Raw genomic sequence first — 26733 nt, forward strand, 5'->3', positions numbered from 1 at the left:
GCATGGAGGAATGGGCCAACATACCAGCAACAGTGTGTGCCAACCTTGTGAAGACTTACATAAAACGTTTGACCTCTGTCATTGCCAACAAAGGATATATAACAAAGTATTGAGATGAACTTTTGTAATTGACCAAATACTTATTTTCCACCAAAATTTGAAAAAAAATTCTTTCCAAATCAGACAATGTGATTTTCAGGATTTGTTTTCTCATTTTGTCTCTCATAGTTGAGGTCTACCTATGATGTCAATTACAGGCCTCTCTCATCTTTTTAAGTGGGAGAACTTGCACAATTGGTGGCTGACTAAATACTTTTTTAACCCACTGTATTCAATCGGACTTGAATCGGACATAGAAACAAGCTCTTTACCATAAGGATTTACTGAGATCAGTAAAAAGTTTGTTTTAACCAGGATTATTAAAAATGTACAGCACATGACTGACAGTGAGACCTCATTTAGAGCCCTAAATTATGATCTCAGCGAAACCAGAGGAACCTGTCTGTAGACATCATTGTATTGGAGTTGTTTTCCTCATTAGGACAGAGTAGGGTTCTGATGGCATTTAAATAGCTTAATTAAAAGGGCTCTGTCAGCACAGAATGACTGTTCAAACTAAGTCCTGCCGCCAGGTGATTCATGGCGGGACAAATCATTTATATACATCTTCCCACCTGCTTGTGTTCCCGCTATCTCCACCTCCTCTTCTTTGATTGACAGCTCTGGCTTCATAGAACTAGAGAAGGGAGGAGATAGATGTAAACAAGCAAGCAGGAAGGTGTATGTAAATGATTGGCACTGCCATGAAGCACCGAGCGCCTGTACTTGGTTTAACAGTCATTCTGTGCTGACAGACTACTTTTAAGGTACTGATTTTTTGCAGGGTACTGAAGTTAAAGAAAGTCTGTCAGCACAGAATGTCAGTTCAAACCAAGAACAGGCGCTCGGGGCATCATGGCGGGGCCAAACATTTAAGTGCACCTTCCCACCTACTTGTGTTCCCTGTATCTATATTGATGGTTTAGGTAAAGAGTTTTTTTTTATTTATTTTAGTTTAAAGTCTTTTTAAAATTATTTTGGTCTTATTATTATTCATTTTTGTGTATTTAATATTTACTTTTATTTTTTCCTTAGTTTTTTTTTTTTTTTTCCCTGAAAGAAGCTGCAATAACATGATTTGTGTAATCCCAGCAATCCTCTGTATTCAGATCACATATGAAGTGATGTAATGCCTGATGTCCATTAGATCACAATTAAAAGTAATAAATAATTGTTGGGGGGCACACAGATCATATAATCCCAGCATACTCCTCTCCTCCATCAAATTGTTGGAAGCCTGTGATATCAGTAACTCAACATAGGTTTCCATTACATAGGCCTGAAAGTAGGAAGCCAGCCTCAGGTACTTGAGTGTAACATACTCATTTGTCCCCGCTTGCTGTGCTCCACCTATCACCACCGCTACTGCGCCTTTCCTGTGGTAGGTGCTGAGATCGGATGGGTAGTTGAGTCCTTTATTGCTGGGTGGTGTGCATGCTGCCAAGCAAATTCAGTAAGCAGCTCCTGTGAGTGGGGGTTCTCTCCTCTTCTGCTGGACACCACCCAGACAATTATGTTAAAATTACACACCTGTCAGTTATGTTCCTGCCGCCTGGTGGACCAATAGCCGAATGGGTTCATTCAGCCCTCAATGTAGGTTCAAGTTGCCCTATTAAAATTCCAATCTGACACTCTGCCTGTGCCAGTTATTATTTTGCTATATTACCTTGGTGTATTCAGTTTGACCTCTCTGTCGTACCTCTTATTATTTCTCATTTATTGTACTGTTTAGCCCTTGGATGACCCATGGACTGTCTGATTAGTCTCTCTGCCTGGCATCACTGCTGACCCCCTGGCCTTGAACATACAGTGGATTATGGTGCCTATATACTCCAGTAGTAAAAAAATACGTGTCGGTTTTTTGTGTTAGGTGAATGGATCCCTGTGGTTGTTTATACATTGGGAGCTTTGTTCAGTGCATGGGGCCAGATGTAAGTAGACATTTTGGGTCTTCTTAATAGAAATTAGAACTTTACAGGAATTGGTTCAGCTTTGATTTACATTGTTATATATTCATTTAAATAGCCGGCATCTGATACTATATTTTGTCTGTAGCTGTCACTGCCTGTGAAATATAAGGCTAGCTGTCACTTCTGTAGGCAATATTGTCTTCTAGATGGATATGTAAAATCTATACCCATAGTTAATGAAAAATCGTATTGCTGGTTTAATATCACTTAGAAGATGTGATGGTGAGACAACCACTTAAAACTGAAGTTGGGTAAATTATGAATTCTGCCCTCTAAACAAATTTTAACAAGTAAACAATACCATGTAACATGTCTGTGTAAAATAAAAAATGAACCCATTTCTAGAACATGGCTCCCTGGACATATGGAAGTTGGCTCTGGATAGAGATTAAATGGGGAGGAGGATGCACATTTGCACAACATTCTCCATTCACAACTACTTTCCCAATAGAAGTGAAAGTTTTGGAAAAAATCACATTGGATATCGAGACTGCTATAAACTCTTATGTTAAAGGGAACCTGTACCCATGAAAATGCCGTCCAATCTGCATGCATCAAATTATAAAGAAGGGGGAGCTGAGTAGACTGATATATAGTTTGTGAGAAAACATTCAGTATAACCTGTGTTTTAATTATTCAAACCTCTGCTCTTTCTGGGATTTTGGGTCCAGTGGGTGTCTTATCAGTGATTGACAGCTTTCTTGTGTGCACACAGAAGTACAGTGACATGTAAAAGTTTGGGCACCCCTGGTCAAAATTGCTGTTATTGTGAACAGTTAAGCAAGTTGAAGATGAAATGATCTCTAGAAGGGCTAAAGTAAAAAATGGTGCATTTCCTTTGCATTTTACATTTCACATTTTAAAAATTGCAAAAAGGAAAATGGGCAGATGCAAAAGTTTGGGCACCCTTGGAGATTTGTGTGCTCAGATAACTTTGACCAAGGTTTCAGACCTTAATTAGCCTGTTAGTGTTATGGCTTGTTCAGTATCATCGTTAGGAAAGGCCAGGTGATGCAAACTTCCCAGCTTCATAAAAACCCAGCCTCCTCTAACCTTGTGCCAAAAAACAGCAGCCATGGGTTCTTCTAAGCAGCTGCCTAGCACTATGAAAATGAAAATTGTGGAGGCCCACAAAGCAGGAGAAGGCCATACGAAGATAACAAAGTGTTTTCAAGTTGCCCTTTCCTCAGTTCAAAATGTAATTAAGATTACTGATTAATTTGATTAATGATCAAAGGTATGTGTGGAGAAAAAATGGCACAGAATTTCAGGAAAAGAACATCTCGCCAACCATTAAGCATGGGGGTGGATCAATTTTGTTTTGTGGTTGTGTTGCAGTCAATGGCACGGGGAACATTTCACGGGTAGAGGGAAGAATGGATTCAATGACATTTCAGCAAATTCTTGATGCAAACATAACACCATCTGTTAAAAAGCTGACATTGTAAAGAGGATGGTTTCTACAAATGAATAATAATTAGTGATGAGAGAGTATGTCTCTAACAGCCGTGACACATGCTACCTCGGCGACAGTAAAATAAATGCCGAGCATGCCAAAATACTCAGCGGTCACCCCAGCATGCTCGCCGAAAGGGTTAATGAGACATACTCACTCATCACTAATAATAATCCTAAACATGTTAAAATCCACAATAGACTACCTCAAAAGGCACAATCTAAAGGTTTTACAATGGCCTCACAGTCCCTTGATTTAACCCCTTTAAAGCCCATGACGTACTAATACGCGTCAGTTCCCTGGGCTTTAAGAGCCTGACCTGTATTAGTACGTCATCGCGATCGCGCGCACACACAGGCTGTGCGGGCGCGATCGCCACCGGTTGTCAGCTGATTGTCACAGCTGACACCCGGTACTATGTGCAGGGATTGGTCCCGCACCGCTCCCGGCACATTAACCCCCGCAATGCTGCGATTGAAGTCGATCGCAGCATTGCGGAGGCCAGGGGAGGTGATCGCAATACTCACCTCTTCCGGCCTCCAGCTGTTAGAACCTTGCTCTTAGGTTTTTTCCTTTGCTGGTCACATGACCTTGTTGGCCTATTTAATCCTGCTCCGCCCTTCTGGCTTTGCTGGACTTCATTGTATAACTACTTTCTAGCTAGCCTGTGCTCTGTATCTAACTCTGTTAGTTTGCTTGGTCTACGGACCTCTATGTTCTATATATTTTGTTTGTTCGTCTGTCTGCTACTATTTCTGTTAGGAGGTGTCCCATTTTCCTCCCAGTCCTTAGTACTTGTAGGGATTCCTTCCCCACATCTATAGGTCTCCGTACAGACTAGCTTAGGACTTTAGCAGGTCTGATCGCAGGATCAGGTTCCCTGTTACATCGTAGGGATTCAGCTGAGTTCTATCGTAGAGACAGATCTCCTCTCTTTCCTTAGCTCTGGTAGCAGATCATAACAGTAAGTCCAGCCTGCAAATTCTCTTAGGAAAGATTTTTCTGTTCCATCATGGTGTCGGTTCAGGATTTGGCTCATCGCCTGCAGGGACTCTCTCTGGAGGTGGCCGAGCTCCGTCAGCACGTGAGTAACTGTCCTGGAGCACATTTCTTGGAGCCTAAGGTATGTTTGCCGGATTTATTTTTTGGTGAACACCGAGAATTTTTTTCATTTAAAAATGCTTGCTTATTGTATTTTCGTTTGAGACCCAAGTCCTCTGGGGATGAATCCCAGCGCATAGGGTTCATAATGTCACTTTTGCGCAAAGAGCCTCAGGAGTGGGCCTTTTCTTTGCAACCTAGTGATACATGCTTCAGATCAGTGGATAGTTTTTTTTTCTGCTTTGGGACTATTATATGATGATCCTGACCGTGTCGCATCAGCTGAGACTGAGTTGAGACGTTTGAAACAGGGATCAGGTAATGTGGAAAAATATTGTACTCATTTCCATCGTTGGTCTACTCAAACAGGGTGGAACGATTCTGCTCTGAAAAGTCTATTTCTTGCTGGGCTCAATGAAAGGGTTAAAGACCTGCTAATTGCTTATCCTACACCTGAAGATTTGCAACAGGCTATGCAATTAGCTATACGGGTGGATAGGAGACTGCGTGCAAGGGTTAATGAGAGCAAATCCTCTGCTATGTCAGTTTCTGGTTATGAGAATGTGTGTACTAACAGTGGTGAACCGATGGAGATTGGATCGGTGGCACCTCGCTCTCAAGAAAAAGACCGTAGATTTTCTGAAGGCTTGTGTTTCTATTGCGGAAAATCTGGTCATTTGATTAAAGGCTGTGAGCTTCGTATGAAGAAAGAAAAAAAAATGGTCAGTCATGCCCGTATTGCCTGTTTAAATTCCAAGGGTGTATTTTTAGCTGCTTCCACGATTGCTCAGGAAAAATTAATGGAATTTCGGGTGTTTGTTGATTGTGGGTCTACTCTGAATGTAATTGATGGGGGATTCTTGGAAAGACTCAATTTAAAACCCGAACCTTTATCATCCCCCATTGCTGTGGTTTCTGTGGATAGTTCCCCTTTGAAGAATATTACTCTCAAGGTCTGTGAATTTCCTCTCACTATTAATGGTGTTCACCATGAGAAATTGGATTTGGTAGTTTTGAATAACTTGCCTTCTCCAGTAATATTGGGATTGCCCTGGTTAAAATTTCACAATCCTGTACTGGATTGGTCTACCAGTGAAATTAAATCCTGGAGCCATAAATGTTATGACAAGTGTTGTAACGGGCGTATTGCAGCTTTGGATAGGGGAGAATTGCCTGTTCCTATTCAGGATTTTTGGAGAGTTTTTTCTGAGAAGGAATCGCAGGTTTTGCCTCCCCATAGAGACTATGATTGTTCTATTGAATTTGTCCCTGGAGCGACTCTTCCTAAAAGTCGTTTATTTAACCTTACTATTCCTGAGAGGAAGGCTTTGGAGGAATACATACAGACAAGTTTGGCCGCCGGTCACATTAGGCCCTCTAAGTCTCCTGTGGCGGTTGGATTTTTTTTTGTAAAAAAAAAGGACGGCGGTTTACGTCCTTGACTGGATTTTCGTGAGATTAACAAAATTACTGTACGCAATCCTTACCCACTGCCATTGATTCCTGATCTGTTTAACCAGTTAATGGGGGCCAAGTGGTTCTCTAAAATTGACCTTAAGGGGGCATACAATCTGTTGCGCATGAAGGAGGGTGACGAATGGAAGACTGCTTTTAACACTCCTGTGGGTCATTTTGAGAGTCTGGTTATGCCTTTTGGTCTTACTAAGCTCCTGCATTTTTTCAGAATCTTATTAATGACATCCTTAGACCTTTGATCGGCAAAAATGTGGTTGTGTATTTGGATGACATTTTGATTTATTCGCCGGATCTGGAGTCTCATTGGTGGAGCGTACGTGAGGTATTACAGTTATTAATGGACAATTCGCTTTTTGCTAAGCTGGAGAAATGTGAGTTCGCTGTACAGAGAATTAGTTTTTTGGGTTACATTATCTCCAGCGAAGGTTTTGAGATGGACCCGGTTAAAGTTCAAGCTGTACAGGAATGGCCTAGGCCTATTGGTTTGAAATCGATACAGAGGTTTTTAGGTTTCGCCAATTATTACAGAAAATTCATAAAAAATTTTTCTAGTATTGTCAAACCTCTGACCGATCTCACCAGGAAAGGTGCTGATGCGGTTCAGTGGTCTTCTGAGGCCATTGAAGCTTTTGTGTATCTCAAGGAGAGGTTCACCTCTGCTCCCATCCTTATGCAGCCTGATGTGACTAAGCCGTTTTTGGTTGAGGTTGATGCTTCCTCTGTGGGGGTTGGCGCAGTATTGTCTCAGGATAACGGGGATGGATTACATCCCTGTGCCTTTTTTTCAAAAAAATTTTCGGAGACTGAACTGAATTACGATATTGGTAATCGGGAATTATTGGCTATTAAACTCGCATTTGAACACTGGCGCCACTTCTTGGAAGGTGCGGAATTTCCCGTTCAGGTTCTTACGGATCATAAAAATCTGATATATCTTGATGCTGCCAAGCGCCTGAATGCCCGTCAGGCTAGGTGGGCACTGTTTTTCTCGCGGTTTAATTTCTCCGTTACTTACATCCCTGGTACTAAGAATGTTAAGGCGGATGCCTTGTCTCGCAGTTTTTCTCCCATAGTCGGTGCTGAGAAAGAGGAGAACATTTTACAAGAAGGTGTTGTGATAGCTGCTTTGGACTCCGTTTTGGAAGATGAGATTCTTAAAGCACAAGAGAATGCCCCATCTAACACTCCTCATGGGAGGTTGTTTGTGCCTGGGACCTTTAGGAGAGATTTGTTTGTTGAGTGTCACGAGTCTCGGTTGGCAGGACATCCCGGAATCTCTGAGACCAAGAGACTGGTGGGTCGCAGTTTTTGGTGGCCTGGATGGCAGAAGGAGGTCATTAAGTGGGTGCGTCAATGTACTATATGTGCTAGATCTAAGTCCTCACATACTCCTGCTGCGGGGTTGCTTTGTCCTTTGGAGGTTCCCAGTGCTCCTTGGACACATTTGGCTATGGACTTTATAACTGACCTTCCCCCCTCTGAGGGTTTTACTGTCATCTGGGTGGTCGTGGACCGTTTTAGCAAGATGTGTCACTTGGTTCCCTTCGTCAAACTGCCCTGCGCTAAAACTCTCGCTAAGGCCTTTGTCAAGGAAATTGTCAGACTTCATGGCGTTCCTACTGACATTGTTTCTGATAGGGGTCCTCAGTTCGTGGCTCGTTTTTGGCGTGCCTTTTGTGACAGGTTCGGAGTTCATTTGTCGTTCTCGTCCGGATATCATCCTGAATCTAATGGCCAGACAGAAAGGAAAAACCAGGATGTTGAGCAGTTCTTGCGTTGTTTTGTGGCAGACAATCAAGAGGGGTGGTCTGAGTTTCTGCCACTTGCTGAATTTGCTCTGAACAATCATACATCTTCTTCTGCTGGTTGTTCGCCTTTTTTTTGTTGTTCTGGGAGACATCCGTCGTTTGGGTCGTTCTCCAAGTTGGGATCTGCCGTGCCTGAGGAGGAGAATTTTTCCGGTGATTTGGAGAGAGTTTGGACGGATGTGTGTGGTAATCTTCAGGAAGCCAACAGAAAATCTAAAGACTACTTTGATAGGAAACGACAGGAGGTTTTGTTCGCTGTTGGTGACATGGTTTGGTTGTCCTCTAGGAATCTGCGGTTGAGGATTCCTTCTAAGAAATTGGGTCCCAAGTTTGTAGGGCCCTTTAAGGTGCTTCAGGTTGTCAACCAATCTGCTGTTAGGTTGGAGGTTCCTACCTCCTGGAGAATTAATCCGGTATTTCATGTCTCTCTGTTAAAAAAAGCTGTTGTGTCGGATGGTGACGCCTCTGCCTCTGTTCCTCCGGTGGTGGAGGACGGGGAATATGAAATTTCTCGCATCCTTAACTCTAGACGGTATAGAGGTAGTTTGCAGTATCTTGTGGCCTGGAAAGGTTTCGGACCCGAGGATAACTCTTGGGTGAGGTCAGATGATGTTTCCGCGTCCAGACTTATCAGAGCGTTTCACAGGAGATTTCCTGATAAGCCTGGTCCTAGGGGATCCGGAGGATCCTCTTAGAAGGGGGGGTACTGTTAGAACCTTGTTCTTAGGTTTTTTCCTTTGCTGGTCACATGACCTTGTTGGCCTATTTAATCCTGCTCCGCCCTTCTGGCTTTGCTGGACTTCATTGTATAACTACTTTCTAGCTAGCCTGTGCTCTGTATCTAACTCTGTTAGTTTGCTTGGTCTACGGACCTCTATGTTCTATATATTTTGTTTGTTCGTCTGTCTGCTACTATTTCTGTTAGGAGGTGTCCCATTTTCCTCCCAGTCCTTAGTACTTGTAGGGATTCCTTCCCCACATCTATAGGTCTCCGTACAGACTAGCTTAGGACTTTAGCAGGTCTGATCGCAGGATCAGGTTCCCTGTTACATCGTAGGGATTCAGCTGAGTTCTATCGTAGGGACAGATCTCCTCTCTTTCCTTAGCTCTGGTAGCAGATCATAACACCAGCGCTGTCTGCCGCGGCTTCCCGGGTGTTGCCATGACGACCCGATGTCGTCATGACAACATCCGGGTCACCAGACAGTAGGAAGATTTTTTGGACATGCGCAGTGCATCTCCAAACTATCTTCTCCCTGTCCAGCGCTGACTGCCTGCATGGCACAGGGATGGTGCTCAATCCCTATGCTATGCAGGCGATCAGAATAAAAAAAGTGAAAGTCCCATAGTGGGACAAAGTAAAAAAGTAAAAAAAAACTCCCAGAAAGTGGAAAAAAAAAAAAAAAAAGTAAAAATATAAAAATAAAAAAATAATCCACTAAAAATAAAAATATAATGCACCCATCAATAAATATTATTATGAAAAAAAAACAATAAAAGTACACATATTTGGTATCGCCGCATCCGTAACGACCTGACCTATAAAACTGTTCCACTAGTTAACCCCTTCAGTGAACACGGTTAAAAAAAAAACGAAGCAAAAAACAATGCTTTATCACCATACCGCCAAACAAAAAATGGAATAACATGTGATCAAAATGACGAATATAAATAAAAATGGTACCGCTGAAAAAGTCATTTCGTCCCGCAAAAAACAAGCCGCCATACGGCTCCATCATCCGAAAAATCTAAAAGTTATAGCTCAGAAAAAAGCGATGCAAAAAATTTTTTTCTATAAGATAGCTTTTCTATAGAACGTGTCCCATAGGTGAGAGGAGTTATAAGACACTGAAATAAATAAAGACAGAACTAACAAGGTCGCTGTACATAGGTATTCCTGTATGTCTGGGATGAGGGAGGGCAGTTGGGGATTATTCTGTTAAACTGTTTTCTGTTTTGTTTTGTTTTTTATTTTCTCACTGAACATGATATTCAAAAATAATACTATTGATCAACGATGTTACCTTCGCGAGAGATGTACCTTAATGTATCCAAAGTCTAATACTTGGAATACAGTTGTATAAAGTGAAAATTTCAATAAAAAGTATTGTTAAAAAAAAAATAGCTTTTATTGTGTAAAAGCGCCAAAACATAAAAAACTATATGAATGTGGTACTGCTGTAAACGTACTGACCCGAAGAATAAAGCTACCTTATCAATTTTACCACACGCGGAGTAGATTAAAAAATGTAAAAAAACACAATTCCTGAATTGTTGGTTTTTGTTTATTCTGCCTCCCAAAAGCTGGAATAGAAAGCAATCAAAAAATGTCACATGCCTGAAAATGGCACCAATAAAAACGTCAACTCATCCCGCAAAAAACAAGCCGTCACATGACTCTGTAGGCCAAAATATGGCAATGCAAAAACTAGATTTTACAAAATATGTGTCTTTTAGTGTGTGACAGCTGTCAATCATAAAAACCCGATATGATTCTGGTATCGCTGTAATCGCACCGACCCGAAGAATAAAGTAATCTCACCACTTATACCGCACGAGGAATGGCGTAAAAAATAAACGCTAGGGCTGGGGTTGGGGTTGTGCTAATGTTAGGGTTGGGGTTGTTTTTTTTTCTAAAGTAAAAGAAAAAAAAAAGATGACGATATGGCAACTAGTGTTGAACGCAAGTGCTCGCTACTTGAGTTTGCATCGGGTGCTCGGGTGTGCACTGAGTATCGCGGGTGCTCAAGTCTCCGCCCCATATGCTTCGCGGCCCAAAAAAACCTTGCGGGGATTGCCTGCCATGCACGAGCTATCCCCGCATTTTTTTTGGGGTGTCTAATAACCGTGAAACATGCGGGTGGGGACTCGAGCATTTCACTTGAGAACCCGTGATACATGGTGCATACCTGAGTACCCGATGCAAACTCAAGTAGCGAGCACTTGCGCTCAAGAGTAATGACAACTTATTCAATATGATGACCTAATGTTATCAAATTCTGTGTCGTACCTTTGGGTTCAAAATGTTCACTATACCCCTTAATAAAATCCTTGAGGGGTATAGTTTCCAAAATGGGGTCACTTGTGGGGGAGCTCCACTGTTTAGGCACATCAGGGGCTCTCCAAACGCGACATGGTGTCCGCTAACAAATTGAATGGAAAATCGGCTCAAATTGTTAGCGGACACCATGTTGCGTTTGGAGAGCCCCTGTGTGCCTAAACATTGGAGCTCCCCCACAAGTGACCCAAGGCACCTATCTAGATGCATAGTGAGCACTTGGAACCCCCAGGTGCTTCACAAATTGATTTGTAAAAATGAAAAAGTGTTTTTTTTTCCACTTTTTCATTTTTACGAATCAATTTGTGAAGCACCTGGGGGTTCCAAGTGCTCACTATGCATCTAGATAGGTGCCTTGGGTGGTCTAGTTTACAAAATGGGGTCACTTGTGGGTGAGCTCCAATGTTTAGGCACACAGGGGCTCTCCAAACGCAACATGGTGTCCGCTAACAATTTGAGCCGATTTTTCATTCAATTTGTTAGCGGACACCATGTTGCGTTTGGAGAGTCCTTGTGTGCCTAAACATTGGAGCTCCCCCACAAGTGACCCCATTTTGGAAACTAGACCACCCAAGGCACCTATCTAGATGCATAGTGAGAACTTGGAACCCCCAGGTGCTTCACAAATTGATTCATAAAAATGAAAAAGTGTTTTTTTTTCCACTTTTTCATTTTTACGAATCAATTTGTGAAGCACCTGGGGCTTCCAAGTGCTCACTATGCATCTAGATAGGTGCCTTGGGTGGTCTAGTTTACAAAATGGGTCACTTGTGGGGGAGCCCCAATGTTTAGGCACACAGGGGCGCTCCAAACGCAACATGGTGTCCGCTAACAATTTGAGCCCATTTTCCATTCAATTTGTTAGCGGACACCATGTTGCGTTTGGAGAACCCCTGTGTGCCTAAACATTAGAGCTCCCCCACAATTGACCCCATTTTGGAAACTATACACCCCAAGGCACCTATCTAGATGCATAGTGAGCACTTGGAACCCTCATGTGCTTCATAAATTGATTCGTAAAAATGAAAAAGTGGAAAAAAATTTTTTTTAATTTTTTCGAATCAATTTGTGAAGCACCTAGGGGTTCCAAGTTCTCACTATGCATCTAGATAGGTGCCTTGGGGGTCTAGTTTCCAAAATGGGGTCACTTGTGGGGGGTTTCCACTGTTTAGGCACATCAGGGGCTCTCTAAACGCAACATGGCGTCCGCTAATTATTCAAGCAAATTTTACAATCAAAAAGTCAAATGGCGCTCCTTCCCTTCCGAGCCCTGCCATGCGCCCAAACAGTGTTTTTTCCCCACTGCGTGCCCAGGGGAAATTGCACAACAAATTTTGGGGTCCATTTTTTCTTGTTACCCCTGCGAAAATAAAAAAAATTGGGTCTAAAGTAACATTTTTGTGAAAAAAGTTAAATGTTAATTTTTTTCTTCCACATTCCAAAAATTCCTGTGAAGCACCTGAAGGGTTATTAAAGTTCTTGAATGTGGTTTTGAGCACCTTGAGGGGTGCAGTTTTTAGAATGGTGTAACTTTTGGATATTTTCTGTCATAAAGACCTCTCAAAGTGACTTCAAATGTGATGTGGTCCCTAAAAAAATGGTTTTGTAAATTTTGTTGGAAAAATGAGAAATCGCTGGTCAACTTTTAACCCTTATAGCTCCCTAACAAAAAAAAATTTTGGTTCCAAAATTGTGCTGATGTAAAGTAGACATGTGGGAAATGTTATTTATTAACTATTTTGTGTGACATATCTCTCTGATTTAAGGGCATAAAAATTCAAATTTTGAAAATTGCAAAATTTTCAAAATTTTCACCAAATTTCCATTTTTTCACAAATAAACGCAAGTGATATCAAAGAAATTTTTACCACAATCATGAAGTACAGTATGTCACGAAAAAACAATCTCAGAATCAGGGGGATCCGTTGAAGCGTTCCAGAGTAATTACCTCATAAAGTGACAGTGGTCAGAATTGTAAAAATTGGCCTGGTCATTAACGTGCAAACCACCCTCGGGGGTAAAGGGGTTAAACATCATTGAAAATCTGTGGCTAGACCTCTAAATAGCAGTGCATGCAAAACGACCCAGGAATCTCACAGAACTGGAAGAACTTTCCAAGGAAGAATGGATGAAAATCCCTCAAACAAACAAAAATTGAAAGACTCTTGGCTTCCTACAAATAATTGCAAGAGGGGTTGTTACTAAGTACTAACCACGCAGGGTGTCCAAACTTTTGCATCGAGCCATTTTCCTTTTTTGTAATTTTTTAAATGTAAAAAATTGCTTTTTTTTGCTTAAAATACAAAGGAAATGTGTAATCTTTAACTTTAGGCCTTTTAGAGATCATTTCATCTTCAACTTGCTTAACTGTTCACAATGACAGTAATTTTGACCTTTTACATGTCACTGTAGATGTCATTCACTTATAAAACTGCCCATTGGACCAAAAATACCAGAAAAAGCAGAGGATTATTATTATAACATAGGTTAAACTGAATCTTTCTCACAAAACTATATATTAGTCTGCTCAGCGGGGCCGGCGTCAGCACCCGGCAAATGCCGGGGCCCTGAGCAGGCAGAGGGGCCCTCTGGCGGTCACGCACCCCGCTGGGCTATGGGCGGAGGAGAGCGGTGTCAGCGCCCGCCCTTCTCCCCCGCTTGCTCAGGGCCCCGGCAGCTGGATACTTACCTCTCCCCGTGCCTCCGCAGATCCGCTGTCTTCCTGCTCTGCGCTCCCTGTGACGTCTCAGGTCAGAGGGCGCGGTGACGTCTTTACACCGCGCCCTCACCTGAGCCGTCACAGGGAGCGCTGAGCGGGAAGACGCCGACAACGCTGGAGTTCGGACCCGAGCAGCGGGCAGCAGGTAGCAGGTGAGGAGAAGGGAGGTGAGTATTTGATTTTTTTTTTTTTAAATGTATGGAGGCATGGGGCATTATAAGGTGGGGAACAGCCTGCATGGGGCATTATAAAGGGTGGGGGGCAGCCTGCATAGTGCATTATGTGGGGGGGAACAGCCTGCATGGAGCATTATAAGGGGGGGCAGCCTGTATGGGGCATTATGTGGGGGGTAACAGCCTGCATGGAGCATTAAAAGGGGGGGGGGCCTGTATGGGTCATTATGTGGGGGGTAACAGCCTGCATGGAGCATTAAAAGGGGGGGGGCCTGTATGGGGCATTATGTGGGGGGTAACAGCCTGCATGGAGCATTAAAAGGGGGGGGGCCTGTATGGGGCATTATGTGGGGGGTAACAGCCTGCATGGATCATTATAAGGGGGGGACAGCCTGTATGGGGCATTATGTGGGGGGTAACAGCCTGCATGCAGCATTATATGGGGGCCAGTATCCTGTATGGAGCGTTATAAGGGGACCGGTATCCTGTATGGAGCTTTATATGGGGGCCAGTATCCTGTATGGAGTTTTATAAGGGGACCAGTATCCTGTATGGAGCGTTATATGGGGGCCAGTATCCTGTATGGAGCTTTATAAGGGGACCAGTATCCTGTATGGAGCGTTATATGGGGGCCAGTATTCCGTATGGGGCCTTATATGGGGGCCAGTATTCTGTATGGAGCCTTATATGGGGGCCAGTATTCCTTATGGAGCCTTATATGGGGGCCAGTATTCCGTATAGAGCCTTATATGGGGGCCAGTATTCCGTATGGAGCCTTATATGGGGGCCAGTATTCCTTATGGGGCCTTATATGGGGGCCAGTATTCCGTATGGGGCCTTATATGGGGGCCAGTATTCCGTATGAAGCGTTATATGGGGGCCAGTATTCTGTATGGAGCCTTATATGGGGGCCAGTATTCTGTATGGAGCCTTATATGGGGGCCAGTATTCCGTATGGAGCCTTATATGGGGGTCAGTATTCCGCATGGAGCCTTATATGAGGGCCAGTATTCCGCATGGAGCCTTATATGGGGGCCAGTATTCCGTATGGGGCCTTATATGGTGGCCAGTATTCCGTATGAAGCGTTATATGGGGGCCAGTATTCTGTATGGAGCCTTATATGGGGGCCAGTATTCCGTATGGGGCCTTATATGGGGGCCAGTATTCTGTATGGAGCGTTATATGGGGGACAGTATTCTGTGTGGAGCGATTCACCGGTTTCTGAGCTATTGTGGAATTTACAATAGATATCACTCATGTAATGTAAGAAGTGAAATCTTTGCACTGTACTATATATATATATATTTCTCCACCGTATCTGTGCATCATGAATCGTGGTATGTGTTAAAGGGGCCCACTGAGACTCTTTCGCCCGGGGCCCAGAAAAACCTGGAGCCGGCCCTGCTGCTCAGGTCCCTCTGCTCTAAATCATGATGCCTGCAGATTGAACTATATTTTCATGGTAACAGGTTTCCTTTAAGTTTAATTTCATCTAGTGAATCGACAGAACCCTGGTCTGAAACTGTTTTTCATATCCTGCCAGTGATCCTTTTGGCTGGATACTTGCTATTTACCTATTATTTCATGTCTCGCTATGATGTCCTTAGTGTGAACAGATACAGTTTCAAATTATTCTTAGGCATTTCAGCATTAATATTTCAAATATTTGAAAGATTTTTGGGTTTACTGGGTCAAATTTCAATTTTGCAATGAATCAAACACATCCTAATTCCTAACCCATAGAAAATGTAGAGCGTGCTATAGTTAGCTATACCATGGTGACATAGTGAAATTGATGAATGGGGGAGGGTACATGAAATAGCGTGTGTCTTGGGGCAGTCATGAAGCCTGCTGTGGTTGTACTGCTCTATATATAAACAGTAACGATCCTTTGGGAAACAGCTCATAGATATGGAGAGCAGCAGCGAGGAGACAGCGAGTGATGGAGAGGAGGACAGCCAGGTAAAAGGAACATCCCCTGCATCTAGAGAGATTCTTCACACTGCAGGACGTGTATGTTTGGTTATTGTATTATATCACTACATAGCCTCTGAACTTTCAAGCACTGCATGTTACACCTCTTAGGCGTCTTTATTATAGGTGCTTGGATACAAGTTCTAGAATTGTTTCGAATTGTGTTTCTGTAATGTTGACCTTGTGTTTTTTTACAATATTAACTAGTCCACTCAATTACTTTCATACTCGTTGGCGGTTTGCTTCTATTTGATGGTGATGTCCTTTGCCGATATTGATTTTGTGATAGCAATTATTCCTTTACTACCTTATAGTGTGATAATTGTTTTTTTTATATGGTACGTTGTTACAGAATCTATACGCTGATTTCAGTATTAAATAGCAAGAGTCACACAATGGTGGAGATTTATTGAAAGTGGAGCGAGGCTAAACTGTGGCAGTTCTCTATGCAGCAACCAATCCGACCACCATTTGGAAAATATACTAGTGTCCCAATTCGTCAAAGCTATTTCATCACAATTGTTTCATAATTTTCTTTGAAAGTCACAATTTTTTTTTTTGCGCAATTCGGACAAAAATTTTGTGACTTTTGGGGTTTTCATGCCAGTTTCTCCCAGCTCCATCAAAATGACAGAGCTGTGGCCGGACGGGGCACGGCAGGGAGGTGACTCCACAGCTTGCCTAATTCATAACAAGTTGTGGTAGTCTTTATGCCAATCTTACTCTAGTCAAAGACTATTCATGTTTCTCTAGTATGTTTCTATTTCTGGATGCATATTTTATTTTGGCATGATTATGAATAGTCATTGAAAGTATTAAGCTGCTTGTTTATGTTAAAATTAAAGGGAATCTGTCAGCGCAATCCACACTCCCACAATGCTTATATGAGCTTGTATTTAGGTCTTTGAAACATACAGGTGCATCTCGCAAAATTAGAATATCATCAACATATCATTTATTTCAGTTCTTCAATACAAAAATTGAAACTCATATATTATATAGAGTCATTACAAACAGAGTGATCTATTTCAAGTGTTTATTTCTGTTAATGTTGATGATTATGGCTTACAGCCAATGAAAACACAAAAGTCATAATCATCAACTTTAACAGAAATAAACACTTGAAATAGATCACTCTGATTGTAATGACTCTATATAATATAGAAGTTTCACTTTTTGTATTAAAGAACTGAAATAAATTAAGTTTTTGATGATATTCTAATTTTGTGAGATGCATCTGTATGTTAATCTATACCTTTACTTAAGGAATGTATTGCTTCATTAATGAAAAAAATATGTTTTATTCCATTTACAAATGAGACTGAAGTGCTTTGGGTTTGCCAAAGCACTTCTCAGGCCTCCGCTTCTCTTAGCTCTACTTTACACTTAGCAACACCTTCTTCTGCTTGACTGGCAGCTCATTAGTTTAACTACACAGCAAGTGAGCTGTCTGTCAAGCAGGTGAAAATATCAATAAGTGGGGAATAAAGCCAGGGAGGCGGAGGCCCAGGAAGTGCTTTGGCCGGCCAAAAGCACTTCAACTTCATTTGCATATGGACTTAAACATTGTTTTTTCAGTAATGGAGCAACTTTTCCTTAAGGTAGAGGCTACCTTCTATTACAAAAACATACATGTTTACAGTGGGTACGGAAAGTATTCAGACCCCTTTAAATTTTTTACTCTTTGTTTCATTACAGCCATTTGGTAAATTCTAAAAAGTTCATTTTTTCTCATTAACCCCTTTACAACCCAAGGTGGTTTGCATGTTAATGACCAGGCCAATTTTTACAATTCTGACCACTGTCACTTTATGAGGTAATTACTCTGGAACGCTTCAACGGATCCCCCTGATTCTGAGATTGTTTTTTCGTGACATATTGTACTTCATGATTGTGGTAAAATTTCTTCGATATCACTTGCGTTTGTTTGTGAAAAAAACGGAAATTTGGTGAAAATTTTGAAAATTTAGCAATTTTCAAAATTTGAATTTTTATGCCCTTAAATCAGAGAGATATGTCACACAAAAGAGTTAATAAATAACATTTTCCACATGTCTACTTTACATCAGCACAATTTTGGAACCAAAATTTTTTTTTGTTAGGGAGCTATAAGGGTTAAAAGTTGACCAGCGATTTCTCATTTTTCCAACAAAATTTACAAAACCATTTTTTTAGGGACCACATCACATTTGAAGTCACTTTGAGAGGTCTTTATGACAGAAAATACCCAAAAGTGACACCATTCTAAAAACTGCACCCCTCAAGGTGCTCAAAACCACATTCGAGATCTTTATTAACCCTTCAGGTGCTTCACAGGAATTTTTGGAATGTGGAAGAAAAAAATGAACATTTAACTTTTTTCACAAAAATGTTACTTTAGACCCAATATTTTTTATTTTCGCAGGGGTAAAATGGACCCCAAAATTTGTTGTGCAATTTCCCCTGGGCACGCAGATACCCCATATGTGGGGAAAAAACACTGTTTGGGCGTACGGCAGGGCTCGGAAGGGAAGTAGCGCCATTTGACTTTTTGATTGTAAAATTTGCTTGAATAATTAGCGGACGCCATGTTGCGTTTGGAGAGCCCCTGATGTGCCTAAACAGTGGAAACCCCCACAAGTGACCCCAGTCAAGTGACCCCAGTCAAAAATGAAAAAATACTTTTTCATTTTTACGAATCAATTTGTGAAGCACCTAGGGTTTGCAAGTTCTCACTATGCATCTAGATAGGTGCCTTGGGGGGTCTAGTTTCCAAAATGTGGTCACTTGTGGGGGAGCTCCAATGTTTAGGCACATCAGGGGCTCTCCAAACGCAACATGGTGTCCGCTAACAATTTGAGCCGATTTTCCATTCAATTTGTTAGCGGACACCATGTCGCGTTTGGAGAGCCCCCGATGTGCCTAAACAGTGGAGCTCCCCCACAAGTGATCCCATTTTGGAAACTATACCCCTCAAGGATTTTATTAAGGGGTATAGCGAACATTTTGAACCCAGAGGTACGACACAGAATTTGATAACATTAGGTCATCATATTGAATAAGTTGTCATTACTCTTGTGCGCAAGTGCTCGCTACTTGAGTTTGCATCGGGTACTCAGGTATGCACCATGTATCACGGGTGCTCAAGTGAAATGCTCGAGTCCCCGCCCGCATGTTTCACGGTTATTAGACACCCCCAAAAAAACATGCGGGGATCGCTCGTGCATGGCAGGCAATCCCCGCAAGGTTTTTTTGGCCGCGAAGCATATGGGGCGTTGACTCGAGCACCCGCGATACTCAGTGCATACCCGAGCACCCGATGCAAACTCAAGTAGCGAGCACTTGCGCTCAACACTAGTCGCCATATCGTCATCCTTTTTTTTTTTTTACATTGGAAAAAAAAAACAACCCCAACCCTAACATTAGCACAACCCCAACCCCAGCCCTAGCGTTTATTTTTTACGCCGTTCCTCATGCGGTATAAGTGATGAGATTACTTTATTCTTCGGGTCGGTGCGATTACAGCGATACCAGAATCATATCGGGTTTTTATGATTGACAGCTGTCACACACTAAAAGACACATATTTTGTAAAATCTAGTTTTTGCATCGCCATATTTTGGCAGACAGAGTCATGTGACGGCCATTTTCAGGCACGTCACATTTTTTGATTGCTTTCTACTCCTATTTTTGGGAGGCAGAATAAACAAAAACCGACAATTCAGGAATTGTGTTTTTTTACATTGATAAGGCAGCTTTATTTTTCAGGTCAGTACGTTTACAGCGGTAACACAATTATATAGTTTTTCTATGTTTTGGCGCTTTTACATAGTAAAAGCTATTTTATAGAAAAAATTATTTTATTGCATCGCTTTATTCTGAGAGTTCTAACTTTTTGATTTTTCGGATGATGGAGCTGTATGGCAGCTTGTTTTTTGCGGGATGAGATGACGTTTTCAGCGGTACCATTTTTATTTATATTCGTCTTTTTTATCGCGTGTTATTCCATTTTTTGTTTGGCGGTATGATGATAAAGCATTGTTTTTTGCTTTGTTTTTTTTTTTTTTTACCGTGTTCACTGAAGGGGTTAACTAGTGGAGCAGTTTTCTAGGTCAGGTCGTTACGGATGCAGCGATACCAAATATTTGTACTTTTATTGCTTGTTGTTTTTTTTTTTCATAATAATATTTATTGATGGGTACATTATATTTTTATTTTTAGTGGATTATTTTTTTTATTTTTTTTTTTATATTTTTACAATTTTTTTTTTTTTTTTTTTTCACTTTCAGACAGTTTTTTTTTACTTTTTTACTTTGTCCCACTATGGGACTTTCACTTTTTTTATTCTGATCGCCTGCATGGCACAGCAATGCAGCACCATCCCTGTGCCATGCAGGCTATCAGCGCTGGACAGGGAGAAGATTGTTTGGAGATGCACTGCGCATGTCCAAACAATCTTCCTGCTGTCTGGTGACCTGGATGTTGTCATGACGACATCGGGTCATCATGGCAACACCCGGGAAGCCGCGGCAGACAGCGCTGGAAGCCGGAAGAGGAGGTGAGTATCGACGATCACCTACCCTTGCCTCCGCAATGCTGCGATCGACTTCGATCGCAGCATTGCGGGGGTTAATGTGCTGGGAGCGGTGCAGGACCGCTCCCTGCACATAGTATCGGGTGTCAGCTGTGACAATCAGCTGACACCCGGCGGCGATCGCGCCCGCACAGCCTGTGTGCGCGCGCGATCGCCATGACGTACTAATACGGGTCAGGCTCTTAAAGCCCAGGGCACAGACGCGTATTAGTACGTCATGGGCTTTAAAGGGGTTAAAGTACACTCTGCACCCCATCTTGACTGAAAAAAAACAAATGTAGAAATTTTTACAAATGATCATAAGTATTCAGACCCTTTGCTCAGTATTGAGTAGAAGCACCCTTTTGAGTTAGTACAGCCATGAGTCTTCTTGGGAATGATGCAACAAGTTTTTCACACCTGGATTTGGGGATCCTCTGCCATTCTTCCTTCCAGATCCTCTCCAGTTCGATCAGGTTGGTTGGTGAACGTTGGTGGACAGCCATTTTCAGGTCTCTCCAGAGATGCTCAATTGGGTTTAGCTCAGGGCTTAGGGTCATTGTCTTGTTGGAAGGTGAACCTTCGGCCAAGTCTGAGGTCCAGAGCACTCTGGAAGAGGATTTCATCCAGGATATCTCTGTACTTGGCCACATTCATGTTTCCTTCAATTGCAACCAGTCGTCTTGTCCCTGCAGCTGAAAAACACCCCCATAGCATGATGCTGCCACCACCATATTTCACTGTTGGGATTGTATTGGGCAGGTGATGAGCATTGCCTGGTTTTCTCCATACATACCGCTTAGAATTATCACCAAAAAGTTCTATCTTCGTCTCATCAGACCAGAGAATCTTATTTCTCATAGTCTGGGAGTCCTTCATGTGTTTTTGAGCCTACTCTATGCAGGCTTTCATATGTCTTGCACTGAGGAGATGCTTCTGTCAGGCCACTCTGCTATAAAGGCCAGACTGGTGGAGGGCTGCAGTGATAGATTATTTGTGGAACGTTCTCCCATATCCCTACTGCATCTCTGGAGCTCAGCCACAGTGATCTTGGGGTTCTTCTTTACCTCTCTCATCGAGGCTCTTTTCCCATGATTGCTCAGTTTGGCTGGATGGCCAGGTCTAGAAAGACTTCTGGTGGTCTCAAACTTCTTCCATTTAAGGATTATGGAGGCCACTGTGCTCTTAGGAACCTTGAATAATGCAGAAATTATTTTGTGACCTTGGCCAGATCTGAGCCTTGCCACAATTCTGTCTCTGAGCTCCTTGGGTATTTCCCTTGAGCTCATGATTCTCATTTGGTCTGACATGCATTGTGAGATGTGAGTTCTTATATAGACAGGTGTGTGCCTTTCCAAATCAAGTCCTATCAGTTTAATTAAACACACCTGGACTCCAATGAAGGAGTAGAACCATCTCAAGGAGGATCACAAGGAAATGGACAGCATGTGACTTAAATATGAGTGTCTGAGCAAAGGGTCTGAATACTTATGACCATGTGATATTTCAGTTTTTCTTTTTTAATAATTTTGCAAAAATTTCTACATTTCTGTCAAGATGGGGTGCAGAGTGGACTTTAACCCCTTAATAACATCTGACGTACTAATACGCGTCTGTGCCCTGGGACTTAAGAGCCAGACCCGTATTAGTACGTCATGGCGATCGCGCGCGCACACAGGCTGTGCGGGCGCGATCGCCGCCGGGTGTCAGCTGATTGTCACAGCTGACACCCGGTACTATGTGCAGGGAGCGGTCACGCACCGCTCCCAGCACATTAACCCCCGCGATGCTGCGATCGAAGTCGATCGAAGTCGATCGCGGCATTGCGGGGGCAAGGGGAGGTGATCGCCGATACTCACCTCCTCTTCCGGCTTCCAGCGCAGTCTGCAAAGGCTTCCCGGGTGTTGCCATGACGACCCGATGTCGTCATGACAACATCCGGGTCACCAGAGAGCAGGAAGATTGCTTGGACATGCGCAGTGCATCTCCAAGCAATCTTCACACTGTGCACTTCTGACAGCCTTCATGGCATAGGGATGGTGCTCCATTCCTGTGCCATGCAGGCGATCAGAAAAAAAAAAGTGAAAGTCCCAGAGTGGGACAAAGTAATAAAGTGTATAAACTGTGTGAAAGTGGAAAAAAAAAAAAAAAAAAAAGTGCAAAAATATTATAAAAAAATAAAAAAAATAATACACCAAAAATAAAAATATAATGTACCCATCAATAAATATTATTATAAAAAAAATAAAAAAAAAACAATAAAAGTACACATATTTGGTATCGCCGCGTCCGGAACAACCTGACCTATAAAACTGTCCCACTAGTTAACCCCTTCAGTGAACACGGTAAAAAAAAAAAAAAAAAACACCAAGCAAAAAACAATGCTTTATCACCATACCGCCAAACAAAAAGTGGAATAACACGCGATCAAAAAGACGCATATAAATAAAAATGATACCGCTGAAAACGTCATCTCGTCCCGCAAAAAACAAGCCGCCATATAGCTCCATCAGCCGAAAAATAAAAAAGTTATAGCTCTCAGAATAAAGCGATACTAAAAAATATTTTTTTCTATAAAATAGCTTTTATTGTGTATAAGCGCCAAAACATAGAAAAATTATACAAATGTGGTACCGCTGTAAACGTACTGACCCGAAGAGTAAAGCTGCCTCATCAATTTTACCACACGCGGAACAGAATAAAAAAAAACAAAAAAAAACAATTCCTGAATTGTTGGTTTTTGTTTATTCTGCCTCCCAAAAATCGGAATAGAAAGCGATCAAAAAATGTCACGTGCCTGAAAATGGCACCAATAACAACGTCAAGTCATCCCGCAAAAAACGAGCCGTCACATGACTGTCTGCCAAAATTTGGAAAAATTATAGCTCTCAAAATATGGCGATGCAAAAACTAGATTTTACAAAAAATGCGTCTTTTAGTGTGTGACAGCTGTCAGTCATAAAAACCCCATATGATTCTGGCATTGCTGTAATCACACCGACCCGAAGAATAAAGTCGTCTAATCACTTATACCGCACAAGGAACGGCGTCAAAAATAAACTCTTGAGTTAGGATTGGGCTAGGGTTAGGGCTGGGTTTGGGGCTAGGGTTGTGCTGGGGCTAGGGTTGTGCTGGGGCTAGGGTTGTGCTAGGGTTAGGGCTGGGGTTGGGATTTTTTTCAAAAGTAAGAAAAAAAGATGACGATATGGCGACTAGTGTTGAGAGCAAGTGCTCGCTACTTGAGTTTGCATCGGGTGCTCTGGTATGCATTTAGTATCGTGGGTATTTGAGTGACATGCTCGAGTCTCTGCCCCATATGCTTCGCGGCCAAAAAACTTTACGGGGATTGCCTGCCATGCACGAGCGATCCCCGCATGTTTTTTTTTGGATGTCTAATAACCGTGAAACATGCGGAGCAGGGACTCGAGCATGTCACTCGAGCACACGCTGTACATGGTGCATACCTGAGTACCCGATGCAAACTCAAGTAGCGAGCACTTGCGCTCAAGAATAATGAAAACTTATTCAATATGATGACCTAATGTAAACAAATAATGTGCCGTACCTCTGGGTTCAAAATGTTCACTATACACCTTAATAAAATCTTTGAGGGGTATAGTTTCCAAAATGGGGACACTTGTGGGGGAGCTCCACTGTTTAGGCACATCACGGGCTCTCCAAACGCGACATGGTGTCCGCTAACAAATTGAATGGAAAATCGGCTCAAATTGTTAGCGGACGCCATGTTGCGTTTGGAGAGCCCCTGTGTGTCCAAACATTGGAGCTCCCCCACAAGTGACCCCATTTTGGAAACTAGACCCCCCAAGGCACCTATCTAGATGCATAGTGAGCACTTAGAACCCCCAGGTGCTTCACAAATTGATTCGTAAAAATGAAAAAGTGAAAATAAAACACTTTTTCATTTTTATGAATCAATTTGTGAAGCACCTGGGGTTCCAAGTGCTCACTATGAATCTAGATAGGTGCCTTGGGGGGTCTAGTTTCCAAAATGGGGTCACTTGTGGGGGAGCTCCAATGTTTGGGCACACAGGGACTCTCTAAATGCAACATGGTATCCGCTAACAAATTGAATGGAAAAATCGGCTCAAATTGTTAGCGGACACCACATTGCGTTTGGAGAGCCCCTCTGTGCCCAAACTTTGGAGCTCCCCCACAAGTGACCCCATTTTGGAAACTAGACCCCCCAAGGCACCTTTCTAGATGCATAGTGAGCACTTGGAACCCCCAGGTGCTTCACAAATTGATTCGTAAAAATGAAAAAGTGAAAAAAAAAACACTTTTTCATTTTTATGAATCAATTTGTGAAGCACCTGGGGTTCCAAGTGCTCACTATGAATCTAGATAGGTGCCTTGGGGGGTCTAGTTTCCAAAATGGGGTCACTTGTGGGGGAGCTCCAATGTTTGAGCACACAGGGACTCTCCAAATGCAACATGATATCCGCTAACAAATTGTCGGCTCAAATTGTTAGCGGATATCATGTTGCATTTGGAGAGTCCCTGTGTGCCCAAACATTGGAGCTCCTCCACAAGTGACCCCATTTTGGAAACTAGACCCCCCAAGGCACCTATCTAGATGCATAGTGAGCACTTGGAACCCCTAGGTGCTTCACAAATTAATTCGTAAAAATGAAAAAGTGTTTTTTTTTTCACTTTTTCATTATTACGAATCAATTTGTGAAGCACCTGGGGGTTCCAAGTGCTCACTATGCATCTAGAAAGGTGCCTTGGGGGGTCTAGTTTCCAAAATGGGGTCACTTGTGGGGGAGCTCCAAAGTTTGGGCACAGAGAAGCTCTCCAAACGCAATGTGGTGTCCGCTAACAATTTGAGCCGATTTTCCATTCAATTTGTTAGCGGACACCATGTTGCATTTAGAGAGCCGCTGTGTGCCCAAATATTGGAGCTCCCCCACAAGTGACCCCATTTTGGAAACTAGACCACCCAAGGCACCTATCTAGATGCATAGTGAGCACTTGGAACCCTCAGGTGCTTCACAAATTGATTCATACAAATGAAAAAGTGTTTTTTTTTTCACTTTTTCATTGTTACGAATCAATTTGTGAAGCACCTGGGGGTTCCAAGTGCTCACTATGCATCTAGATAGGTGCCTTGGGGGGTCTAGTTTCCAAAATGGGGTCACTTGTGGGGGAGCTCCAATGTTTGGGCACACAGGGACTCTCTAAATGCAACATGGTGTCCTCTAACAAATTTAACGGAAAATCGGCTCAAATTGTTAGCGACACCATGTTGCGTTTGGAGAGCCGCTGTGTGCCCAAACATTGGAGCTCCCCCACAAGTGACCCCATTTTGGAAACTAGACCCCCCAAGGCACCTATCTAGATGCATTGTGAGCACTTGGAACACTCAGGTGCTTCACAAATTGATTCATAAAAATGAAAAAGTGTTTTTTTTTTTCACTTTTTCATTGTTACGAATCAATTTGTGAAGCACCTGGGGGTTCCAAGTGCTCACTATGCATCTAGATAGGTGCCTTGGGGGGTCTAGTTTCCAAAATGGGGTCACTTGTGGGGGAGCTCCAATGTTTGGGCACACAGCAGCTCTCCAAACGCAACATGGTGTCGCTAACAATTTGAGCCAATTTTGCGTTAAATTTGTTAGCGGACACCATGTTGCATTTAGAGAGCCGCTGTGTGCCCAAATATTGGAGCTCCCCCACAAGTGACCCCATTTTGGAAACTAGACCACCCAAGGCACCTATCTAGATGCATAGTGAGCACTTGGAACCCTCAGGTGCTTCACAAATTGATTCATACAAATGAAAAAGTGTTTTTTTTTTCACTTTTTCATTGTTACGAATCAATTTGTGAAGCACCTGGGGGTTCCAAGTGCTCACTATGCATCTAGATAGGTGCCTTGGGGGGTCTAGTTTCCAAAATGGGGTCACTTGTGGGGGAGCTCCAATGTTTGGGCACACAGGGACTCTCTAAATGCAACATGGTGTCCTCTAACAAATTTAACGGAAAATCGGCTCAAATTGTTAGCGACACCATGTTGCGTTTGGAGAGCCGCTGTGTGCCCAAACATTGGAGCTCCCCCACAAGTGACCCCATTTTGGAAACTAGACCCCCCAAGGCACCTATCTAGATGCATTGTGAGCACTTGGAACACTCAGGTGCTTCACAAATTGATTCATAAAAATGAAAAAGTGTTTTTTTTTTTCACTTTTTCATTGTTACGAATCAATTTGTGAAGCACCTGGGGGTTCCAAGTGCTCACTATGCATCTAGAAAGGTGCCTTGGGGGGTCTAGTTTCCAAAATGGGGTCACTTGTGGGGGAGCTCCAAAGTTTGGGCACACATGGGCTCT

The 26733-nt window shown here is 42.6% G+C and overlaps 1 protein-coding gene across 2 annotated transcripts in view; it reads left to right on the plus strand.

Moving 5' to 3' along the window:
• The window catches only part of SEPTIN4 (septin 4), a 123045-nt gene that overhangs the window by 17763 nt on the left and 78549 nt on the right, over positions 1-26733 (plus strand). The window contains exon 1 of one of the 2 annotated variants that reach the window (XM_073667605.1): positions 15685-15823. The exons of the other annotated variant lie outside the window; for it this stretch is intronic. Within the exon in view, the coding sequence (XP_073523706.1) occupies positions 15773-15823 (51 nt within the window). The 5' untranslated portion in view covers positions 15685-15772. Of the gene's footprint in view, positions 1-15684; positions 15824-26733 lie in introns of those variants that run through there. 2 annotated transcript variants of the gene reach the window in all.

This window comes from Phyllobates terribilis, unplaced genomic scaffold, assembly GCF_046119375.1.
Source record: "Phyllobates terribilis strain yellow unplaced genomic scaffold, ASM4611937v1 Scaffold_2__4_contigs__length_985480577, whole genome shotgun sequence".
NCBI classification, from domain to species: Eukaryota; Metazoa; Chordata; class Amphibia; order Anura; family Dendrobatidae; genus Phyllobates; species Phyllobates terribilis.